Genomic DNA, 20,561 nt, shown 5'->3' on the forward strand with positions numbered 1-20,561 from the left:
TGTGAGTGATCTGCCATCTAGAATTTAAATACTAGAGCATAATATAACTTCCTGAGCAGTTTAGACTTCCTTTTTTTGAGGTCCATAAATAAATTCCATACTTATTTTGCTTTCGCTGTTGGTAATGTTTACCTCATTTATGCAGTGATTTTCTATTGTTATCCACTATGTTCATGCCTGTGTTTTACTTTAGCTATGTTGAAACCTAATGTGCCTTTCGGGTCTGCTGCTCCTATTGGTTCACCATCTCCTAGCGCTCACCAGTTTAACCAAACCAATATCCAGAATGGGCCCAGCGCTGCAGCACAACAATCGCAGAGGTGATTTTTATTTTTTTTAAAGCAAAACAATAAATGTGTTTATGCTTAGAATTTCTGTTTATCTGCTCAAATATCTACTGCACATAGCATTGAAAGCAGTTTTAAACCTGTTCACAGCTTTTTTGTAATAGCACTAATCCATACCAATAATGAGTAAAATAATATTCTGGGTCCATTAGCGGAACTCAGGTAGTGGCTAGCACTTATCTCAATTATTTTTTTTCCATCAAATAATAATAATAATAATAATAATAAGAGTTTGGATTTGATATTCTGCTTTATCACTACCTGAAGGAGTCTCAAAGCGGCTAACAATCTCCTTTCCCCTCCTCCCCCACAACAGACACCCTGTGAGGTGGGTAGGGCTGAGAGACTTCAGTACAGTGGACTTTCGGGTTGTGAACGTGATCCATGCGGGAGGCACGTTTGCAACCCACAGCATTTGCAACCTGCAGCGCCACGTCTGCGCATGCATGGGTCATGATTCGGTGCTTCTGTGCATGTGCAAAGCATGATTTAGTGTTTTCGCGCATGCGCAAGCACCGAAACCCAGAAGTAACCCGTTCCGGTATTTCCGGGTTTGGCGCGGTGCACAACCTGAAGCATCTGTAACCCAAGGTATGACTGTATATGGTGTACAGAATAGTCTCTCTATCTATTTGGGCATCTTATGCCTGTGTTTAATCCGCACATGTCTGGAGAGAGCAATTAGACAGCTGTAGCTCCAGCTTTCATCTCCATTCTGATTGCTTTCCATGAGTTGGAGGGATAACTTCTGCATTGGGGAATCGTTCCTATTCACAAAGGCTCCCTGTACTGTCATTGCATGTGGAATGTACATGAGTAGAAAAGGCTCCCATTGCAGAAGGTGTTCCTCCAACAGATGGATGATAATGCTTATCGGTGATGTGGCAGTGGAGCTACCATGTGCATCGTTGCTCTCCCTCTTCACATGTTGATGAAACACCGAAGTAGGATGCCTGCATAGGGCTAGACTATAACCATATCCTACCATTCCCAGATATATGCTGAAGGGGCACATGGCAAGCCAAAGCCAGTTTGGTGTAGTGGTTAGTGTCAGACTACGATTAGGATCTGGGGTACCAAAGATCAAATCCACACTCAGCCATGAAGCTCACTGGGTGACCCTGGGCCAGTCACTGCCTCTCAGCCTAACCTACCTCACAGGGTTGTTGTTGGGATTAAATGAGTTGGGGGGGGGGAGAGAACCATGTATGTCAACTTGAGCTCCTTGGAGAAAAAGGTGGGATATAAATGCAACAAATTAATAATAAATCCTGTACGTGTCTACTCAAAAGTGCCACTGAGTTCCATTGGATTTTCTCCCAGGTATATGTGTGTAAGGTTGTGGTGAGATCTGCCCAAATGTAGAGTGCATGATTGGTCTGCACTCAATAATAGTAACTTGAACTCGTAGCAAAAGCATCCCATTCCTGGAGCACTAAGGTCTATTGCCAGTTTGGTTTGCACTGTTGATGAGGCCACAGTCCTTTGCACTCAAATCCTAACTTCATTACTGTGCATCCTGTAGAGTCCTCTCATTCCTTAAACATTTGTGTAGGTGACATACTCTATGGATAGAACTTAGTACTTCCTTTCAAACACATAAAGCACTACTTTTACGTGCTGTGCACTGGAATGCTTATTAAGAAACGTCTGTATAAATCAGATTAATCAAGGGGAAAAGCCGGACTCTTTCTTCCTGGATCAAGCAATTATTTAGATTAGAGTCTGGAGCCTAATTTGATCCATATGTTTAGTGCAGTTACAATATGGAGTGTATTCTGTGGGCAGAGAATAGCCTTTGACCCCCCCCCATGCCTGATTTTAAAAGATCAAAGCAGAAGGCCTATGAGCCATAAGATGAGGTTTAGTCCTATTTCAGTTCTCTTTGTTTCTTCTGCCCCACCATCTGAATGTGCCGGGCAAGAATTAGTAATGCTACATTTTATCAAAAGCACAAGTTATTAATGGAAGCCCTAGGTTTGTCTGCATGCTAATCATTTTTGAGTTGGTGTTGTTTTCCATCTCTAAACAAATTCAAACTTGTGTGTGTGTGTAAGGTGATTGAATAAATAATAATAATAATAATAATTAATAATAACAACAACAACAAATCAAAGCAAACCATAATTAATTATGCATTTTGTCTGGTCTGGAAAACACAAAACTGGATAGTGAAGGAGTGAAGTAAGCATTTCTGAACTCTTTGTGGCTGCTCTGGAGAAGTAGAGGGAAGGGAAGGAATATCCTGTGATCCTGAGGCTTGCCTAGGTTTACAAACCATGTTGTTTAGATTTTGAATTCTAGGTGGTATTTGTGGAGTGGATATTACATTGTCATCTGTTTGGTGTTGTTGTTGTTTGTTTGTTTTTGTAACACTTCTTTTTCTCTTCAGGTTTCCACCTTCTTCACCTTCCTTCCCCCCCTACAGCCATCCATCCCCGTCCTCCTATCCAAACAGTCCACCCCCTTCTTCTGCACAGCTGGCCAATCAGCTTGGCAACATGCAAATAAATAATTATGGTAAGGATGACATAGTCTTTCACAAAAGCTTCTGAGAGATCGCGTGCATTTATTTTATTTTTTAGCTTGGGTTGGTTCCTGAGAAAACAAATGCTCACAAGTTCAATAGGTCAAAATCTACAGGAAGATTTTGATAAGAAAGGTTGAATTCTAATGGGACTGTTTTAAATCTTGTTGGAGTTCTCCAGGTTTTAGCTTTTTAACCATATTACTGGGATATGTTGCAATTTTAAGATTTTAGAGAATGGCCTTGAAGAGCAATTGGTTTGATATGAATATCATTTATACTATTTAATTCCATTTAAAATGAATGTAAACTGCTACAACAGCAGGTGTCTTTAAGACATACCTGCATTCCACTGTGATTATTATTCTAAAGGGTTTTTCAAATGAATGCATAATGGTGATACTCTTGTTCAGGTCCTGGTAACACCCCAAACACACCTCCTTGCATGCCTTCTGGCCTCCCACCACCTTTGCAAGCTCCACCACCTCGACCACATCAAATGGCCTTGTCGTCTGGTCCTCAGATTTCTTCTTCACCAGCAAATAATTTGACCAGTCACTGCGCTCCACCTTCAATGGCCAGGCAAGAGGGGATCCCTGGCTCAAACCCACCGAACACCAATTTGCCACCACAACTCACAAGCCAACCCACAGGCCCTGGGTTTCCTCCCCAGTATGGTAAGTGCGGCTACCTAGTTTACATAAGATTGCCAGGTTGGAACATCTGCTTTGAATCCAGAGGGATGGGAGTGGAGACAGAATGAACTAGAAGCATGATTTGTCACTATTTCCAGGTGGGATTCATTTGCATACTGGCAAATTCAGGTTGCACGGTTGGAGTTCTTGTGCAAAAAAACCCAATTCCTCAGAAGACCAGACTTTTGCAAGAAGGGAAGAGATGCGGGCAATACACTGGAAAGTGTGGGACTGTGCTTGCTTTGATGTAATGTCATCTAACCTCCCTGCAAGCAAATCAGAATGAATGCTCAATAATCAGGTTATCTGGAATTGCCCATAGTGTATAGCATCTAGATCTAGGGAAGTAATAGTACCACTGTATTCTGCTCTGGTCAGACCTCACCTGGAGTACTGTGTCCAGTTCTGGGCACCACAGTTCAAGAAGGATACTGACAAGCTGGAACGTGTCCAGAAGAGGGCAACCAAAATGGTCAAAGGCCTAGAAACGATGCCTTATGAGGAACGGCTTAGGGAGCTGGGTATGTTTAGCCTGGAGAAGAGAAGGTTAAGGGGTGATATGATAGTCATGTTCAAATATATGAAAGGATGTCATATGGAGGAGGGAGAAAGATTGTTTTCTGCTGCTCCAGAGAAGCGGACACGGAGCAATGGATTAAAACTTCAAGAAAGAAGATTCCACCTAAACATTAGGAAGAACTTCCTGACAGTAAGAGCTGTTCGGCAGTGGAATTTGCTACCAAGGAGTGTGGTGGAGTCTCCTTCTTTGGAGGTCTTTAAGCAGAGGCTTGACAGGCATATGTCAAGAATGCTTTGATGGTGTTTCCTGCTTGGCAGGGGGTTGGACTGGATGGCCCTTGTGGTCTCTTCCAACTCTATGATTCTATGATAGTGCTGCTTCAGTTGGATTAGGAGCTGAAGAAAGGATGAGTGGTGAGCACCCTGGAAGTGCCCTAAGTGCAGTTTTCCTGCACTTCAACATTAAATTCCAAACTTCACCTTCTGAAGGCAGCTTTTTTTGACCACACATGTCTGTGGAGCAAATTGGAGAGGGACATTTTTGAGAGGACAACACACTTAAGTACTCCCTCCCTCTCTGTTCTTTCTCCACTCCTAATTCTATTCTCCAGTGATGTCTTTTTTCCTTTCCCTTTAAGATAGAAAAGTTAGGGCCGTTACATGGAACTGTGTGCAACATGTAGCTTGCCCCTGTGGCTTGTGGGGTTACTATGGCAGTGTTCTACCTTGAACCACTTTGGAACATTGCAGGAATCCTAGACCAAAACCGCCTGCCAAGTTTTCAAAGCTCTCTGTGTATTGCTAGTTCTATTTCTTGATCTTTGTGCAAGAACAAGGCATCCCTGTATAGGGAGATTTTTCTTTGCCACGTAAATGTGTCCTTGATTAATAACAAACACCTGTTTGTTCTTTTGTGTCTTGCGGCTTATTCCAATAGTTAACCAGGGCAGGTTTGAAGAAGAAGCTAAAAGCTGATAGCACACAACTGCTTGGGCAGAAATAGCAAATGAATTCTATACGAACATATGAACCTTTTTCTTTCTTCCTTTAGAACATAATGCCTAGAAAGAAACGGGAAGTAGTGTGAAGAGAATGCTAGGCTCTGACCAGCCGAAATGCTCCTGCTTGGGGCATAAAACTGCCCAGGGCTAACAGGCTGCATATGTTATGCTAAATATTACACACAAATAATCCAGCATCCACAATATCAAAATAGCAATGAGAGCCAGTATAGTGGCTGAGTGTCAGACTGAGATCAAGGTGACCTCGGGTTCAGATCCTTGCTCAGCTATAATTTTGCAGCCAAACCCTACCTCAGAGGGTTATTGTAAAGTGGGTGGTGGAGAACCATGTGGGCCGCCTTGAGTTCTTTGGCGGAAAGGTAATATGAAAATGTAATATAGCACAATAGGGTTGTGTATTTATAGGTTGGAATTAAGTTTGTCCTTAAAAAAAAAAATCTAGAGCAGCGTGTCCAGTTTGACATCCAACTGTAATCTCACTGCTCCATCAACAATTGCCTGTGAGCTTAAACGAGGTCAATTCACTAGTATTCTCAATGCAGCAGTGGTGGAAAGTGTTAGATCTGAAAGTCAAAGCAGCGTCTCCTCTCTCTTTTACATCTGGCCCCCGGAAACTCTCCTGCTGGGCCCCTATATGTGTACTCCATTTATATAAAGAAGACAATGCACAGGCCTTGGTTGGAGTAGAAATTTCAGACTGGCAGTGTGGAACTGGCCAGTAAAAGACTCCTTCAATAAAAAGAACTGGACAAGTATCACTTAGGAAACAAGACTTCTGACAGGATATATTAAACAACACACATACACACAAACTTTAATTTGGCTGATTTTTTTATTTTTTTCAGGAAATTATGGTCCTCCAATGGCAGGTGCACAGTTGTCTTATCCAGGGGGGCTCCCATCAGGTCCAGCACAATTGGCTGGGCCACAGCAGAAGAAACTAGATCCCGATTCCATTCCAAGCCCGGTGAGTAAGAGTTTCTTGTAGGAAATGTGGCTAAAACAAAAGCACGAGAGGGGAAATGGGGAGTTTTCAAGCAATTCCACATTAAAGTAAGGCATAACAGAATATTGGGTGGTATCCAATGAAGTGCTTCTGCTAGTTCTAGGACTTTGGGCTGTGAAATGAAGTTCCCCTCTCTCTCCTCTGCCCATGCACCCCTGAAACTGGTTCTGGGATTCCCATAACCTTCTGGAGTTTGAGGGGAGGGGGAGGGGGCAGAGGGAGAGGAGAGGCAAGAGAAGTTCCATTGCACAAGCATCCTTCCAGCAAAATGGAAGCCTTTGGTTGGATGCTTTCCACTGTGGTTAATTTAGCGCTTAAGGATGTAACTTTGAAATGTGAAACTTTTCGTGGCTCAGACAGTTCCTCAGGCTAAGTAAGGTTCAAGTTACAAGTTGTATGTTTTTCAAGAGATTTTAGCAGTATAAAGCAACCAAATGTCCATAAATAATTTATATTTTACCTCAGCTAATGAAAAGGGCTCAGTAAAAAAACCAGAAATGTCGGTTCCCCCAAAGAACAATGAAGTCTTAAACTTAAACAAATAACAAAAATGTTGCAGATCAAAGTCTGTTTCAGAAAGGATCCACATGATCATTTCTAATTGACGGGTAGGTAGCCGTGTTGGTCTGACGTAGTTGAAACAAAATTAAAAAATTCCTTCCAGTAGCACCTTAAAGGTAAAGGGATCCCTGACCATTAGGTCCAGTCGTGAACGACTCTGGGGTTGCGGCGCTCATCTTGTGATATTGGCCGAGGGAGCCAGCGTACAGCTTCCAGGTCATGTGGCCAGTATGACAAAGCCGCTTCTGGCAAACCAGAGCAGCACATGGAAACGCTGTTTACCTTCCCGCTGTAGTATTTATCTACTTGCACTTTGACGTGCTTTCGAACTGCTAGGTTGGCAGGAGCTCGGACCGAGCAGCGGTCCCATGCACACGAAAGCTCGTACCAGTGACAAACTTAGTTGGTCTCTAAGGTGCTACTGGAAGGATTTTTTTTTTAAAAAAATTCTAATTGAGACAATTTATAATCTACAATTTGGTGCATATCCCCCACCCCATTTTTTAATTTGCAAACGGTGTGATGAAATGATGAAATAGTATAATTGAGACCATAGCACAATTTCTCAAATAGGAGGAAAACAAAACAATAGTTATTTTAGTTTTACCCATTCAGTTTCAAAATTCTGGAATGCAACTGAATGCTTTCGCTCCAAGTTTTGACCCAGAAATCATTCCAGAAGAAGCAAACTGCAAAATCTGAGGAGAAATCCAAAACAAGTTTAATTGTTTAATCCAAAACAAGTTTAATTGTGTATAGTTTTTCACAGTTTTGGTCCACGTACAGAGTTCCGGTTCATCCTCAAATCTCTTGAGAAGTATGGAGCTCTGAGCAAAGCACCCCCAAGATATTTCAGTAGAAAAGGGTGTGGCTCCTGGGATTCCTATCTCTTATATCAGAAGCAGGGAACTGCTTTCCCTCTGGATGTTCCTGAACTACATCTCCTATCAATCTTAGCGAGCATGACCAATAGCCAGAGATTATAGGAGTTACCGTGTTTCTCATATTTTAAGACATGTCTTATATTCTTTTTTATAAGACACGGGGGTGTCTTATTTTTTGCCGAGCCCCAACTGAGCGGGAACCAGCAAAGACAGCAGCCCGCCGCCGACTTGGAGCTCGAGCCGGCAAAGGCAGCAGCGCGTGCTTTGCCGAGTTCCAACGGAGCAGGAACCAGCAAAGGCAGCAGCCTGCCGCCAGCTTGGAGCTCGATGCAAAGCCGTTTGCTCTCCATGCACTGAGCAGTGGCCCTCTCCCTATCTTCCTTCCACCTCAGTCTCTTTAACTTCTCTTTGTTTCCTTCTCGATTTTCCCCCCTCTTCCCGCTCCCGTCCTTCCCTCCTGGCAGCGAACTCAGGCCGCCGCCAGAGCTAGAAAAGGGGGTGTGTGCGCCTTCCCCGCCGCGCGGAACTACATCCCCCATCAGCCCCCGGGCTTCCCTCTTCCTGAGTGTCAGTTTCACGCTGCAGGCAGGGAATTTAAAACAAAAGAGACTTCTCTCGCTCTTCCTCCGCCCCTCTCCTGCTGTTGCCGCGATCGACTCGTCCTGCTCCTTGCCGGGACTCAGGCGCTCCCTTCACTGTGCTTTTTGCTGGCTTCTTCGCGCGCGGGGGTGTGTGTGACTTGGGGGCTTTTTCATCCCGCCGGATTTCCCCCGCTCCTGCTTTTTTTTTTTTTTTGCTGTCGGCTCCCCCCCCCCAACTAGCTCTCTCTTTCTCTCCATCTCCACACCCACTTCGGCGGCCAGGCGGGGTCTGCGCGACAGCACAGCAAGAGCATTTTAAAAAGAAAAAGGGGAAAGAGAAGGGGATCTTTGTGTGCCCAAGAGACACACTGGGCAGAAGGGATCAGGTTACAGCCAAGGAACAGAGCCAAGGAACCTTTGCCGGCTCCCGCGCGCTTTGCCGAGCTCCAACGGAGCGGGAACCAGCAAAGGCAGCAGCCCACCGCCGGCTTGGAGCTCGGCAAAGCAGCGTGAAACTGACACTCAGGAAGAGGGAAGCCCGGGGGCTGATGGGGGATGTAGTTCCACGCGGCGGGGAAGGCGCACACACCCCCTTTTCTAGCTCTGGCAGCGGCCTGAGTTCGCTGCCGGGAGGGAAGGACGGGAGCGGGAAGAGGGGAAAAAATCGAGAAGGAAACAAAGAGAAGTTAAAGAGACTGAGGTGGAAGGAAGATAGGGAGAGGGCCACTGCTCAATGCATGGAGAGCAAACGGCTTTGCTGGTTCCCGCTCAGTCGGGGCTCGGCAAAGCGCGCACTGCTGCCCTTGCCGGGTCCCGCTGGGTCGGGACTTGGCGCGGAGTGCCCTGCCATACCAGCATGTCTTATTTTTGGGGGATGCCTTATATTTTTTTGCCTTCTGAAAATCGTGCCATGGCTTATTTTATAGGGACGTCTTAAAATATGAGAAACACGGTAGTTCAGCAGCACCTGGAGTGCCAAAGGTTCCTCATCCATGTCTATAAATGCTGGACATAGAAATTGTCCTGTGTACATGAAGCCCTTATTCTTGAAGCACTATAAAGCTCACATTTCTTACAATTTTAAACATTTTATCCATAAGATCCAGGTTATCGAAAATGACAAAGTGTCCCGGGGAGGTCAAATCTATGCTACCAACATCAGGGGTCAAGTTCCTCCTCTGGTTACTACAGATTGTGTGATCCAAGATCAAGGTAAATAGGAAGCCATCTTTGGCTTCATTTCCTATGTGAAGTTGAATTTCTTTCTCTCTCTTTCTTTCTCTTTCAACAGGAATGTTCATGTTTAATTTCTGATGCCTTTCTAAATTGGCCAGGAAGATATTTTGGTGGGTTGCCTCTGTTTGTCAAGTGGACAGGGCAACAATATATAGAAATGGGTTATTGGTGAATGGTCACAATTGTGGAATTCATTTTCCTTGACAAGGCTGACTTTAAGCATCGTCTGACTAAAGGCAGGCCCCCCCCCCCACTTATGTGAAGGTTACGTTCCAGGCCCCTCTATGCATAAGTGATATATTGTAAAGCGAGGAGCACCACTCTTTAATACGAAGGGTGTGTGGGAAGGAGGGGGGGCTCACCCTGGAAATCACTCAGGGCCACTGCCTGGCCTATTTTGAGCCTGCCTGCCTGCAGCGAGCACATGGCTGAAGTGGCTGGCCACAGAGGGCAAGGGGTGAGAAGGGTGCCCAGCAATACTGGCATCAAGATGGGGGTGAAAAGATGTGGGTGGTGGAGGAGGGAGAAGGCGCCTCTTGCCCCATGCCAATGGTTGGTTGAAGGCTGCACTCCATTGTTTGGGCAGCAAGGGGAGGCCAATCTATTTATGTATTTAATACATGTAAAGGCTGCCATGCATGAGTGGGGTGCACGTAAGGGGTGTGCTCTATAAGCCTTTTTGCTTGAAATCACTTTTAGTGACTGGGTTTGTGTTGGTTCATTGTTTAGGATTGACTGGGATTTTAAAATATTACTGGAATTTGATGATATTGTTGTGTTTACTGTTTGGTCATTAAACTGACAGTGCTTTGAGCTGTTAAATCGTAACCAATCCTGGTTTTCTTTTTCACAGAATGTAATAAAAATCAAAAGGTTTATAAGAAATTACTAAGGAATTCAGTGGAAGGAGCAAAGTATTGTATTTAAGTAGTGCCAAGCCTAAATCTCTATACTTATTGTGAGATGTGAAGTTCTGAAGATGGAAAACTGTGGTGCAAATGTGCCAGCAGTCATGACTGCACACCTTTTTGAATCCACACTTTTTTGATCCACAAGTTTTCCAGAGAAGAGAGCAGGATGCATTGCCCCCTCTTTGATTTGGCTTCCTGACAACACAAAGTGATGACGTGGCTTTGGCATGAAGCCAAGACCAAGCGACCGTAAGGCTTCCTGCTCTCAGTCTGAAAACTTGTGGAGTTAAAACACCAGCCAGAGAACATGGAGTGCAGTCATTACAGCTCAGACCACAAAACAAGTGGCATTGGTGGAAAAGGTTGAGGAAGCAGTTTTGAGAAACTTTCCCACCCTGCAACCTCTCCTTTTCCTGCTCAAAAATATTATGTGATGAACTTTTGTCTCATTATAAGAATTAGAAATTACTTTTAATTAGCCATTGCCTGGCGTGCTCTGGTTCATGGGGTCACGAAGAGTTGGACACAACTAAATGACTAAACAACAACAACAACAAAGCATGCTGTGTTTTGTTTTGTTTTACTTCATCAAATCTTGTAATTGTTTTGAATGTCCTAGGTAATGCCAGCCCTCGCTTCATTCGATGTACCACATACTGCTTTCCTTCATCTTCAGATCTGGCGAAACAGGCTCAGATTCCGTTAGCTGCTATCATCAAACCATTTGCCAATGTTCCATCAAATGAGGTAAAAGAATAAAACAAGCTCTGAGAGGAAATGTTTTTGTTCACAAGTTAATAATAATAATTATAATAATAATTAATAATAATACAATGGTACCTCTACTTACAAATAACTCTACTTACGAATGTTTCTACTTACGAACGGAGCTCCGCCCGCCATCTTGGAGGCGGTTTAGACTACTTACGAATTTTTAGATAGGGTTGCTTTGACTTACGAATTTTTTCTCCCAATGCATTCCTATGGGATTTGACTTACAATTTTTTTCGACTTATGAATGTGCGTTCGGAACGCATTAAATTCATAAGTAGAGGTACCACTGTAATAATAATATAATTTATTATTTATACCCCACCCATCTGGCTGGGTTTCCCCAGCTACTCTGGGCAGCTTCCAACAGAAAAAGAAAAAACAAATAAAATAATCTATTAAACATTAAAAGCCTCCCTAAACAGTTAAGGTTTTCAATGGCTTTGAATTCAACTGAGATTGACCCTTGGTTTGGGGAAATGACCATCCTTTGACAGGAAAGCACGATCTGTGTGGAGAAAGTATCTATGAAACTGGGCCTCTTGTTTTACAAATCTTAAGTTTCATGGTATCATCAAGGGGGATCTGTTGAATTCTCGTAACCTATTATCAGAATAAATGTATTGAGATGGAATTGTCTTTGAACTTTAACAGGCAGGCACATAGTGTTCAGGATCTTATTTTATTTATTTATACTTATTCAAAGATATAAAAAAATGCATACCCATTACAATGTATCTTTTTATAATATACTAAGATAAAAAACTACTTAGTCTATAAGAGAACAAAGTCAGAAGAAAGAAAAGATGAGAAAAATAGAAAACTAAAGAAAGCTTCTATGGCCTTACGGTTTAGATATAGTAGGAAGAATACTTTCCAATTGTGGCAACCATCTTATGGATCAAATTTTGGGAGTACAAGGATGTGTTGGGCGTGAAGAATTCTTTGAAGAAATAATTTCTACTCAAACACTTATAACTATATTGCTGTCTGTAGTTCTGTATTTCAGAACCTTGTCTATACAGATTCCTTCTATATTCATCAACAGAATTTCTTTTCGTTTTCCTTGCTCCAGTAGGGATGACCTATCAGGGGTATTTATAGGGTATTTCTTTGAGAATCCGATATCATTGTTTGACAGAATATATTTTTAGCCGACCACTGCTTTAGCAACAGACTATAAAAATAAAAGCCAGCAGCTATCATGCTAGGCCAGGCATTCTGCAAGTTTGTTTTGGAGATGTATGACTATTTGCCAAGCCTGGATAAACCAGATGATCTTTGTTTAACATTTTATGTTACTTGCCACTAATATTATCTTGGCTAGAGGTAACATTCTACAAATTCAAAAATCTTACTCCAATTCCAGATAATATATGTATGTTTGTTTAAAATGTCTCAAAAGAACTTGGATTGCTAGCAAATGATTCCCCCCCCCCTTGTGATCTTATTACAATTGGTAAAATGTACTTTGGCAGGAGACACTGGTAAGTTGAAAGTTAAGTGTGTGTTGTTATTGGTTTTCATGTTTGTGTGTACCACCTGTGACATGGGTTACATATAAGTAACGTAAATATATTCATATAGATTAGATTTCATTATTTGTGTAAGATTTCTCTAATAGAAGATGAAATTTCAAAAATGGAAGTAGGAAGCAAAGAGAATAAGAGAAGGTCTTGGAAGTTAAGTGGTTCATAGTGTAAATTGTCATAAGCCCCAGTACCTGTTACATACTGCAGGTTTCACTAGCATAATACCAGAGTTTGAAGAGAGACAGTATTCTGTAGCTGAGGCAGGTCTGAACAGTGGAGCGATCTTTGAAGTAACCCCATAGCGCAATTTTGTAGGATTTTCCACTCCTATTCTGTCCTTTACTCCCATTCTTATTCGCATTTAGTAGTCCAGACCTTTCAGATTACTGAGGGCAGAGAATCCAGACTCTTGGCTGTAGTTTCTGTCTGTTTTTCAGACACTGCATTTTCATAGGTTTCCCTGAGTCTATCCCAAAACTGACTCCTTTTTTCTCTCTTGATGATGGAGAAATCATTTTGTGTGATTGCAGAATCAGAACTAAAAAGAAAGCTGCTGCCATCTTTTATTTAGTTCCAAGTTTCAGATTTATTTGCCTTCATCTAGATCTAGAAATTGCTTGCTAGAGGCAGAATTTGAGTGGCATGGCATTGCACCAAATGTGGTTTTCTTTTGCAATGGGTCACAGAAATATGTCTATGCTTTGGATGTACTTTGAGAGGTAAGAATCTAGACTCGACCTGCGCAAATTTAACTCCATAGATGTAGACTCCAGTTAAAGGTTACATCCAATATGTGGACCAGGATGAGTCAGGATGTGGTGGAGGAAGCAGTTGCTTTGATTGGTTGATTGACTGATTGATTGCTACCCATCTGACTGGGTTGCCCCAATCACTCTGGGCAGCTCCCAACAGAATATTAAAAACACAATGTAACATCAAACATTAAAAATGTCCCTATACAAGGCTCCCATAATATGTCTTCTAAAAGTCAGACTGCTGTTTATTTCCTTGACATCTTATGGGAGGGTATTCCACAGAGCGGGCGTCACTACCAAGAAGTCCCTCTGCCCGGTCCCCTGTAACTTCACTTTTTACAATGAGGGAACCACCAGAAGGCCCTTGGAGCTGGACCTCAGTATCCGGGCTGAGTGTTGAGGGTAGAGATGCTCGTTAAGAAACCAACTTCATATGTATGTATTATCTGCTACTCACATTGACATGTGTGTGTACAAATCTTCACTAGATGTTTTTTGCTCATATACAGAGCTGCTAAACTTGCAACAGGAAGGAAATTTTGTGGTGGAAAGTTGATCATATTAGCGACAAACCTCAGTGTTTATTTTGAGGTTGTTGTCCTTTTTCATTTTTGTGTGCCAGGACTTTCTACAGTGCTCCTGCTCTCTGTTTCTAGGCTCATCTGAATTGCCTAGGTTGATTGATGGTTGGAACGCCTTGCATCTGAGTGCTGAACTAAATAGCACTTTGGAAACCCTGGTTCTGTTATCTTTGAGCTGGTCAAGATCTTGTTTCACGCCTGAATCTAAAAAAAGTAAAAGCATGCAGGCCGTGTTTTAGCCCTCTTTGGGGTAAAATGAGTGGGTAAGTCTTAGTCACAAGGACAGACTTTACCATTGGGCAGAATGAGCTAGTCATATTAGGCAGTGGATGCTGTGGGGCACAGAGTGGCAGTGAGGTGTTGGACCACAGAACTGTCCTCTGGGCAACCTGCTCTACATTCCCATATCTAGCCACTAAAGTGGGGGGGGGAGCACCTCACCACTGCTCCACCCTATCCTTGTAAGCTGCAAACACCACCAGTGACAGGAGGACAGCTCTGCCCCACCACTGGCTGCGTCAAATGTGTATGCAGTATTTCAATTCAGTTGTACAGTTCTATTTAAGGACTCATTGAACGGCCAAGTGTCAATGTGTCACCCTTCAAAACTAACCTAAAGGTAGCAATTGCAATTCTGCACCAGGGGAAAGTTAGTTGGCAAAAGGTCTTGCTTCCCACTCAGCAAGAACAGAACAGGCCCTGTCCTTTTCATTTGTTTGTTTTTTGCTCTGGCAATTACCGGTATATGACAATGTTTTTTTGTCCTCTATTTTAGTGGGCTCGTCTGCACCTCCGTTTGCCCTACCGCTTTCCCCCAGGAAAACCCACAGTTTGCATCTGGATTGGAACAAACAGCAATCAGGTTTTCTGAGGATTGCTATTTGTTCCAATTCAGTGGTAAAGAGCATGTTTTCCAGGGGAAAACTGCGCAGCTAACGCAAAACCTCTTGGGCCTGTGCCTAGGAAGCAAGAGACAAGCAGAAAACCACTTAGACCCATGCTTTCTAGGCACAGGACAAGGAGAAGTATGGACGAGTCCATATTCTGAAATGGAAATTGTGTTCCACTCTTTTGCTGCCAAAATGGATCATAAGAGCAGTCATAAATTAAAGAGTGTAAACCCTGCTTCAAGCCTTGAGGGACATTGCACATTTTATAAAGCTGAATCGGAGAAAGGTTTAAAGCACTGCTTTTCAAGGAATCATACAAAGTTTTATGGGGTTTACATGTGCAAAGGAAATATCTCCTTAACTGACTTTACATAAGCACATTTCTATTTAAAAACGCCCTACTTCTCAGCATTTTGAGGGTGATGTTTCATTTAAAGATTAATTTCCATGGAACTGAAGGAGCCTTCCTGGGAAATAACTAGATAGTTGTCTGGGTTGCTGTTACTGTTTTTATTCAGACCCAAATGATTCTTTCCTTCCCACTGGTTAATGTTGAACATAATTCACCAGTTCTGACTGCTCTGCATAGGCTACCGCTTCTGAATTTTGTTTTATTTATGATAAAATATGAAGCTGACACTTTAGATCTGCAAAGTGATCAACAGTTCCTGTTCTCAGACACTTTCCTGTATATCTAGTCACTAATCCTGTTTTCCTAATGGGAGAAGAGAGAATGAGTTTGTTATATGATAGAACAGAATTTTGAATCTATGAACCCCACTTTCAGTATGAAAATACTATTTTGGGGGCCCTAGATGCACGACTTGTGCTATCATTAGGCCAACTAGAAAGCTGCCTTTGGCCATGACCTCAGAGGAGCTCACTACTGACCTTTGAGAGGCATAGATTTATACAGATAAGTATTTGTTATATCTTATAAATTTCTGATAATATTTTACTCATATTTTTTTCTACAAGACATATCTTTTTGAAAACTGAAGTTAGTAATTTGGGGGGGGGGTGTAATTAGTTAGCCTTGCCTGGCACCAACACTGCATGTATGTCCTATTATAGGCATAGGAATTATTTCCTGGATGGGTTTAAAGCATGAAGAAAACCAAATTAACATTGGGCTCTTTTGCTGGACAGGCTTGAATGGATGCAAAGAATGAAGGGCACAGAATAAGCTTTTAGTTTACAGAGAATATTCTTTACTTCATGCCAGTGGGAAGCAAACAGTGATGATGCTTGCAGCAGAAATTGGAAGCTTCCTTGAAAATTATCTCAGAACCCTTGTGTAATGGTTTGTACAAAATCACAGATACATGGTGTGCTGTTAGTTCTATATGGACTGCTGCAAATGTCAGTAATCCAACCACGTCAGTTCAGCCCTGAGTGAAAGCCATGGAAGGCAAAGGCTTGGTATGGAAGGAGAGGCTTTGCTGTAAATTGCTGTCATGACCTTCTGATAACGAAGTTAAAACTATAACTCTCTTGTTAAAGTAGCAATTACCCATAAGTTCTGCATATAAGCTTTGTTAAATTTTCTCCTTTCAGTTCCTGCATTCTAATTACTTCTGTTCACTGACATTTTGGAGACATGTTGTCTAAGCACAGTTTCTTGATTATCATCATGCATTCCATTTCATGTTTCTGCTTCCATCATTGGTTAATCCTGACTAGTGACCTTCCCTTGATAAACAGTGTGGCCTATCGTCCAAATAACAGTTCAGCACTTCAAAGCTGAGAAGTAGCTGCATGTACTTTGTCTTGTTAATTCAGGCACTTTCCCCTTGGACTCCACAATCACTAGAATTTGTGGTATTCTACTCTGCTGTCAATACCAAGCACATCATACATTTGTAAGAATGTGTGTGTGTGTGAGAGAGAGAGAGAACTACACAGAATTACAAAAATAAAAGCGCCTTGTGAAGATGTACACATATAAGATATTGTGGAAAGCAAGAGGACTTGGCCTGTTTTAATTCTTTTTTGAAAATGGACTTCGTATTTGTTAATTATGCATTGTACAATGCATTTGCAATATCTACTTAAAGATAAGTTGTAATACTAGAATATTAATGACTTCATTACATGTATTCCCCGCTGTCTAAGAATACAACCAATTGTTGGTTCAATGCATTGTTTCATCCCATTATCTAAAAAACAGCCAGATCCAGATGTTTTAGAAAGTTTTAATTGCATGGATCTTCAAAAATGACAAATTTTGCATAATTACATAGCCGTGCAGCTTCTAAAAAAAAATTACAGAAGGTCACTCACATCTAGGGCTTATGGCGCCAATTCTATAGATGCCACAATCACAATTAAAATGGTGTCTTTGACAATGGAATGTGGTGATAAACATTCAGTTTCATGCATTGGCCAATGTTGTCTTGGTTCCCTTGACTTTGTTCTGTGGATTTAACGTAAAAGGGTTTTATTTGCCTTTTTGATTTCATGCTATGCCAGTGACATAGAAAGTGACATTATCACTTGACATCTGTGAACATGTTGACCGCCCAGGCATGCCTTTGTTACTTCTTACCTCAAATGATGGATGAGAGGAAAATTAGTGTTGGCTGTTCTTGGGGTGGGGTCATCTTTGTCTTAACAGCATTCACACATTATTGAGTTGCAACATACAATAAGAAAACCTTTGACCACCGAGACAATTTTCACCACTTCATCTAATTTATAAATGTCACATGGTGTCACATGTATGATGGTGTCACTCTGACCAATGCTACCATATTCTAAGAACATAAGAAGAGCCTGGTGGATCAGTCCAATGGCCTATCTAGTTCAGGATCCTATTCTCCCAGAAGCCCATAAGCAGAAGTCAAGCGCAAGAGTACTCTCCCCTCCTGCAGTTTCTAGCCTTTATCTCTATGAATATATCTAAACTTATTTTAGTCATCCAACCTGGTGGCTTCAGTTCCTTTTCTTAATGGAATTTGCCTTTCTCACAGCTGCTGAGCACTGGGTTGACATCTTCATCAAGCTAGCTACTTTGATCCCAATGTTTTGTTCCTCCTCAGCCACTGCCAGTTCAGACCCCACTGTGTGCATATGTGAAATTAAGAGGAGTTTGCAACAATATGCTACTGCTGCTTCTACTGTTTTAATAGCCCTGAACAATTTAGTATCACCAGCAAGCCTCGACACCTTACTGCTTACTCCTCGTATTCATTTATGAATACGTTAAAAAACATGGGTCTCAATATCAACCCTTGGGGACTCCGCTTTCTATATTCCTTCACTGAGAGAACTACCCATTTATTCCTTTGTTTTGCATCCTGTTAAGTAACCAGTTTCTGATCCATGAAAGGACCTTTCCATTTATCCTTTGAACTGCTAAGCTTACTCAAGAGTCTTTGGTGGGGTACTTTTTTTCAAAGCTCTTTGAAAGTCCAAGTACACTATGCCAACAAGTTCACCTCTATCTATATGGTTAACACTTTCAAAGAACTGAAATAGCTTAGTCAGACTGGAATTACCCTTGAGGAAGCCATGTTGGTTCTGCTTCAGCAAGGCTTGTTCTTCTATGCTTCATTATTTTATCTTTAACAACACTTTCCACCAGTTTTCCTGGAACAGACATTAAGCTAACTAGACTGTAATTTCTATAATCCCTGCTGGATTTCTTTTTTAAAATTGGTGTTACTTTGGCCACTTTATAGTCTTCATGTATGAGGGCTGCTCTTAGGGACAAGTTACATACCGGTACTTTTGTTAGAGGAGCCTCAATTTCACATTTGAATTTGTTGAGAAATTTCAGGTGAATACAATCCAGACCTGGCAATTTGCCAGTTTTTACTTTGCCTATTAGACCTAGAATTTCCTTTCTTGTCACCACCATTTGCCTCAAATTTCTAAGGCAGAAGAGGCTGAAAATCCAAATTGGATGGCCTTCATCTTATATGATACACGTAGGAACAATGCCACACAAATTGTTAACCAGAGCTGTATATGCCTCACTCCTCCAGAGAATCCCGGGAACTGTAATTTGTGAAGGGTTCTGCAAATTGTAGCATTGTGAGGGATTATATGGTGGAAGCAATGTGCTTTAAATGTATGGTGTGTCTGTAACAATAACTTGTTTTTAATATTAATTAGATACAAATTGTGTAAATAGTATCAGTTGTAAATGCACTTTAACTGTTCTAGGATGAGCATTTGTATATAATATGAGAGAAATTGGCAATACATGTCTAGCATTTCCCAATCTGATTAGGAAAAAAGTATCCTATTTTACTCGGAGGGCATTATGAATTTTACTGGTTGCTTGAGATTTAACAATAAGCACAGGCCCTCAATATGTCCTAGTACACAGTGCCACCTACAGAGAGTATGGTGGATTAAAAAGTGTGTGTTCCAAAATCTACACATCACTTTTATGCTTGCTAGCAGCAACAGACAGAGTCATAGGAGAATGAAATTATCTCCACCCCACCCCAGTATCAGTACAATGTGTGTACCACATTTTAGTCAATTCAATAAGATTTGTCAATTTACTAGGATGAGTGAAATGACAATCATGCACGCAAAATTGTTGCCTAGGCTTAAAATTAGTCTTAAATCTCACATGTAATCACCGGAAAAGAAGCTGCTGGCCATAGATCTGAATTCGTAGAAAACATTTTTATACAGGTTGTTGATTTTGTATTACTTGCGTTGTGATTGGAAATACTGAAGGAAAAAACCTTAGTTTAAAATCCAGAAGGGGATGACTTCAAGGAACCATGAAACCCTAACCAAAATAATTGCATCTAAAAACCATGATGGCAATCTCACGTTGAGGAGTGTGGATTTAAAATGAATCGGACATTAATAGAGTAATTGATTTCCTAAAAACATGAAGGTTGAACGGTACTGTTTTTTTTGGGGGGGGGGTAACTAGATAATTCCTGCAACGAGCGGCATTTTAATCTTATTGTAGAGCAGCTTGCATGTATTTACACATTTAACCTAGTTTAAATGGGTGATGCTGTGGCAGCTCTGATTATACGACAACACTCCCACCCACAACAAAACCCCTATTGCTTCTAATTGTACTCCAGTTGCACTATAGAAAGACAGTGTGGGTGTTTCCTTTGAATGCCTGTATTCTAATTTAGTACTGCCGACATCTAAAAAAGCAATAAACTGAATACAAAACTATTTAAAAATACACAGTGCTAATTTTGCATCCTTAGGGAGATATCAAGTAAGGAAAGTGGGCCAAGCCACTCCAAATATGATGATAAAAAACCAAGCTGATTTGTTTTCTTTTTACTAAACCTGTCTGTAGTAATAAATTGGATACAGGCGGGGGGGGGGGGGAATGTCTGCTAGTTCCTAACCTTAACCAATGACTTTTATGAGCATGCTTATTTGTATTTTGAGCCTCTTGGTTTCTGGAGACACTTTTAAGATGATATGTTTATTACAATTTCCCTTTTCACCTTTTCAAGTTCACTGTGGTTCATTGTCCATTGCAAAGCAGTATCCCAACAAGAAAATATGTATGGAAAAATACATCTTTGCATGTATAAGGAAATTAATGAAACAACCCTCATCACCTGTAACCAAACTATTTGCATGTTGGGTACAATCCAGCACAAAATAAATACTTAACACTGTCCAATTCTGTCATACCAATTAGAAGCAAGGCTTGCTGAGTTTAGTGGAGCTTGTTCATAAGTAATTGTATGTAGGATTATAGACATAGGGTGAAATCTGTGTTCATATGCCGGTGGAA

The 20,561-nt window shown here is 41.6% G+C and overlaps 1 protein-coding gene across 5 annotated transcripts in view; it reads left to right on the top strand.

Annotated features, from left to right (window-relative positions):
* SEC24D (SEC24 homolog D, COPII component) overlaps positions 1 to 20,561 on the top strand; it is a 61,179-nt gene that overhangs the window by 7,069 nt on the left and 33,549 nt on the right. For all 5 annotated transcript variants that reach the window (XM_035111604.3, XM_060278560.2, XM_088660384.1 and 2 more), the window contains 6 exons: positions 194 to 320; positions 2,740 to 2,867; positions 3,288 to 3,551; positions 5,956 to 6,077; positions 9,243 to 9,354; positions 10,909 to 11,036. In XM_035111604.3, coding sequence (XP_034967495.1) covers positions 194 to 320; positions 2,740 to 2,867; positions 3,288 to 3,551; positions 5,956 to 6,077; positions 9,243 to 9,354; positions 10,909 to 11,036 — 881 coding nt within the window. The remainder of the gene's footprint in view (positions 1 to 193; positions 321 to 2,739; positions 2,868 to 3,287; positions 3,552 to 5,955; positions 6,078 to 9,242; positions 9,355 to 10,908; positions 11,037 to 20,561) is intronic.

This window comes from Zootoca vivipara, chromosome Z1 (assembly GCF_965207765.1).
Source record: "Zootoca vivipara chromosome Z1, rZooViv2.hap1.1, whole genome shotgun sequence".
In the NCBI taxonomy this organism is placed as follows: Eukaryota; Metazoa; Chordata; class Lepidosauria; order Squamata; family Lacertidae; genus Zootoca; species Zootoca vivipara.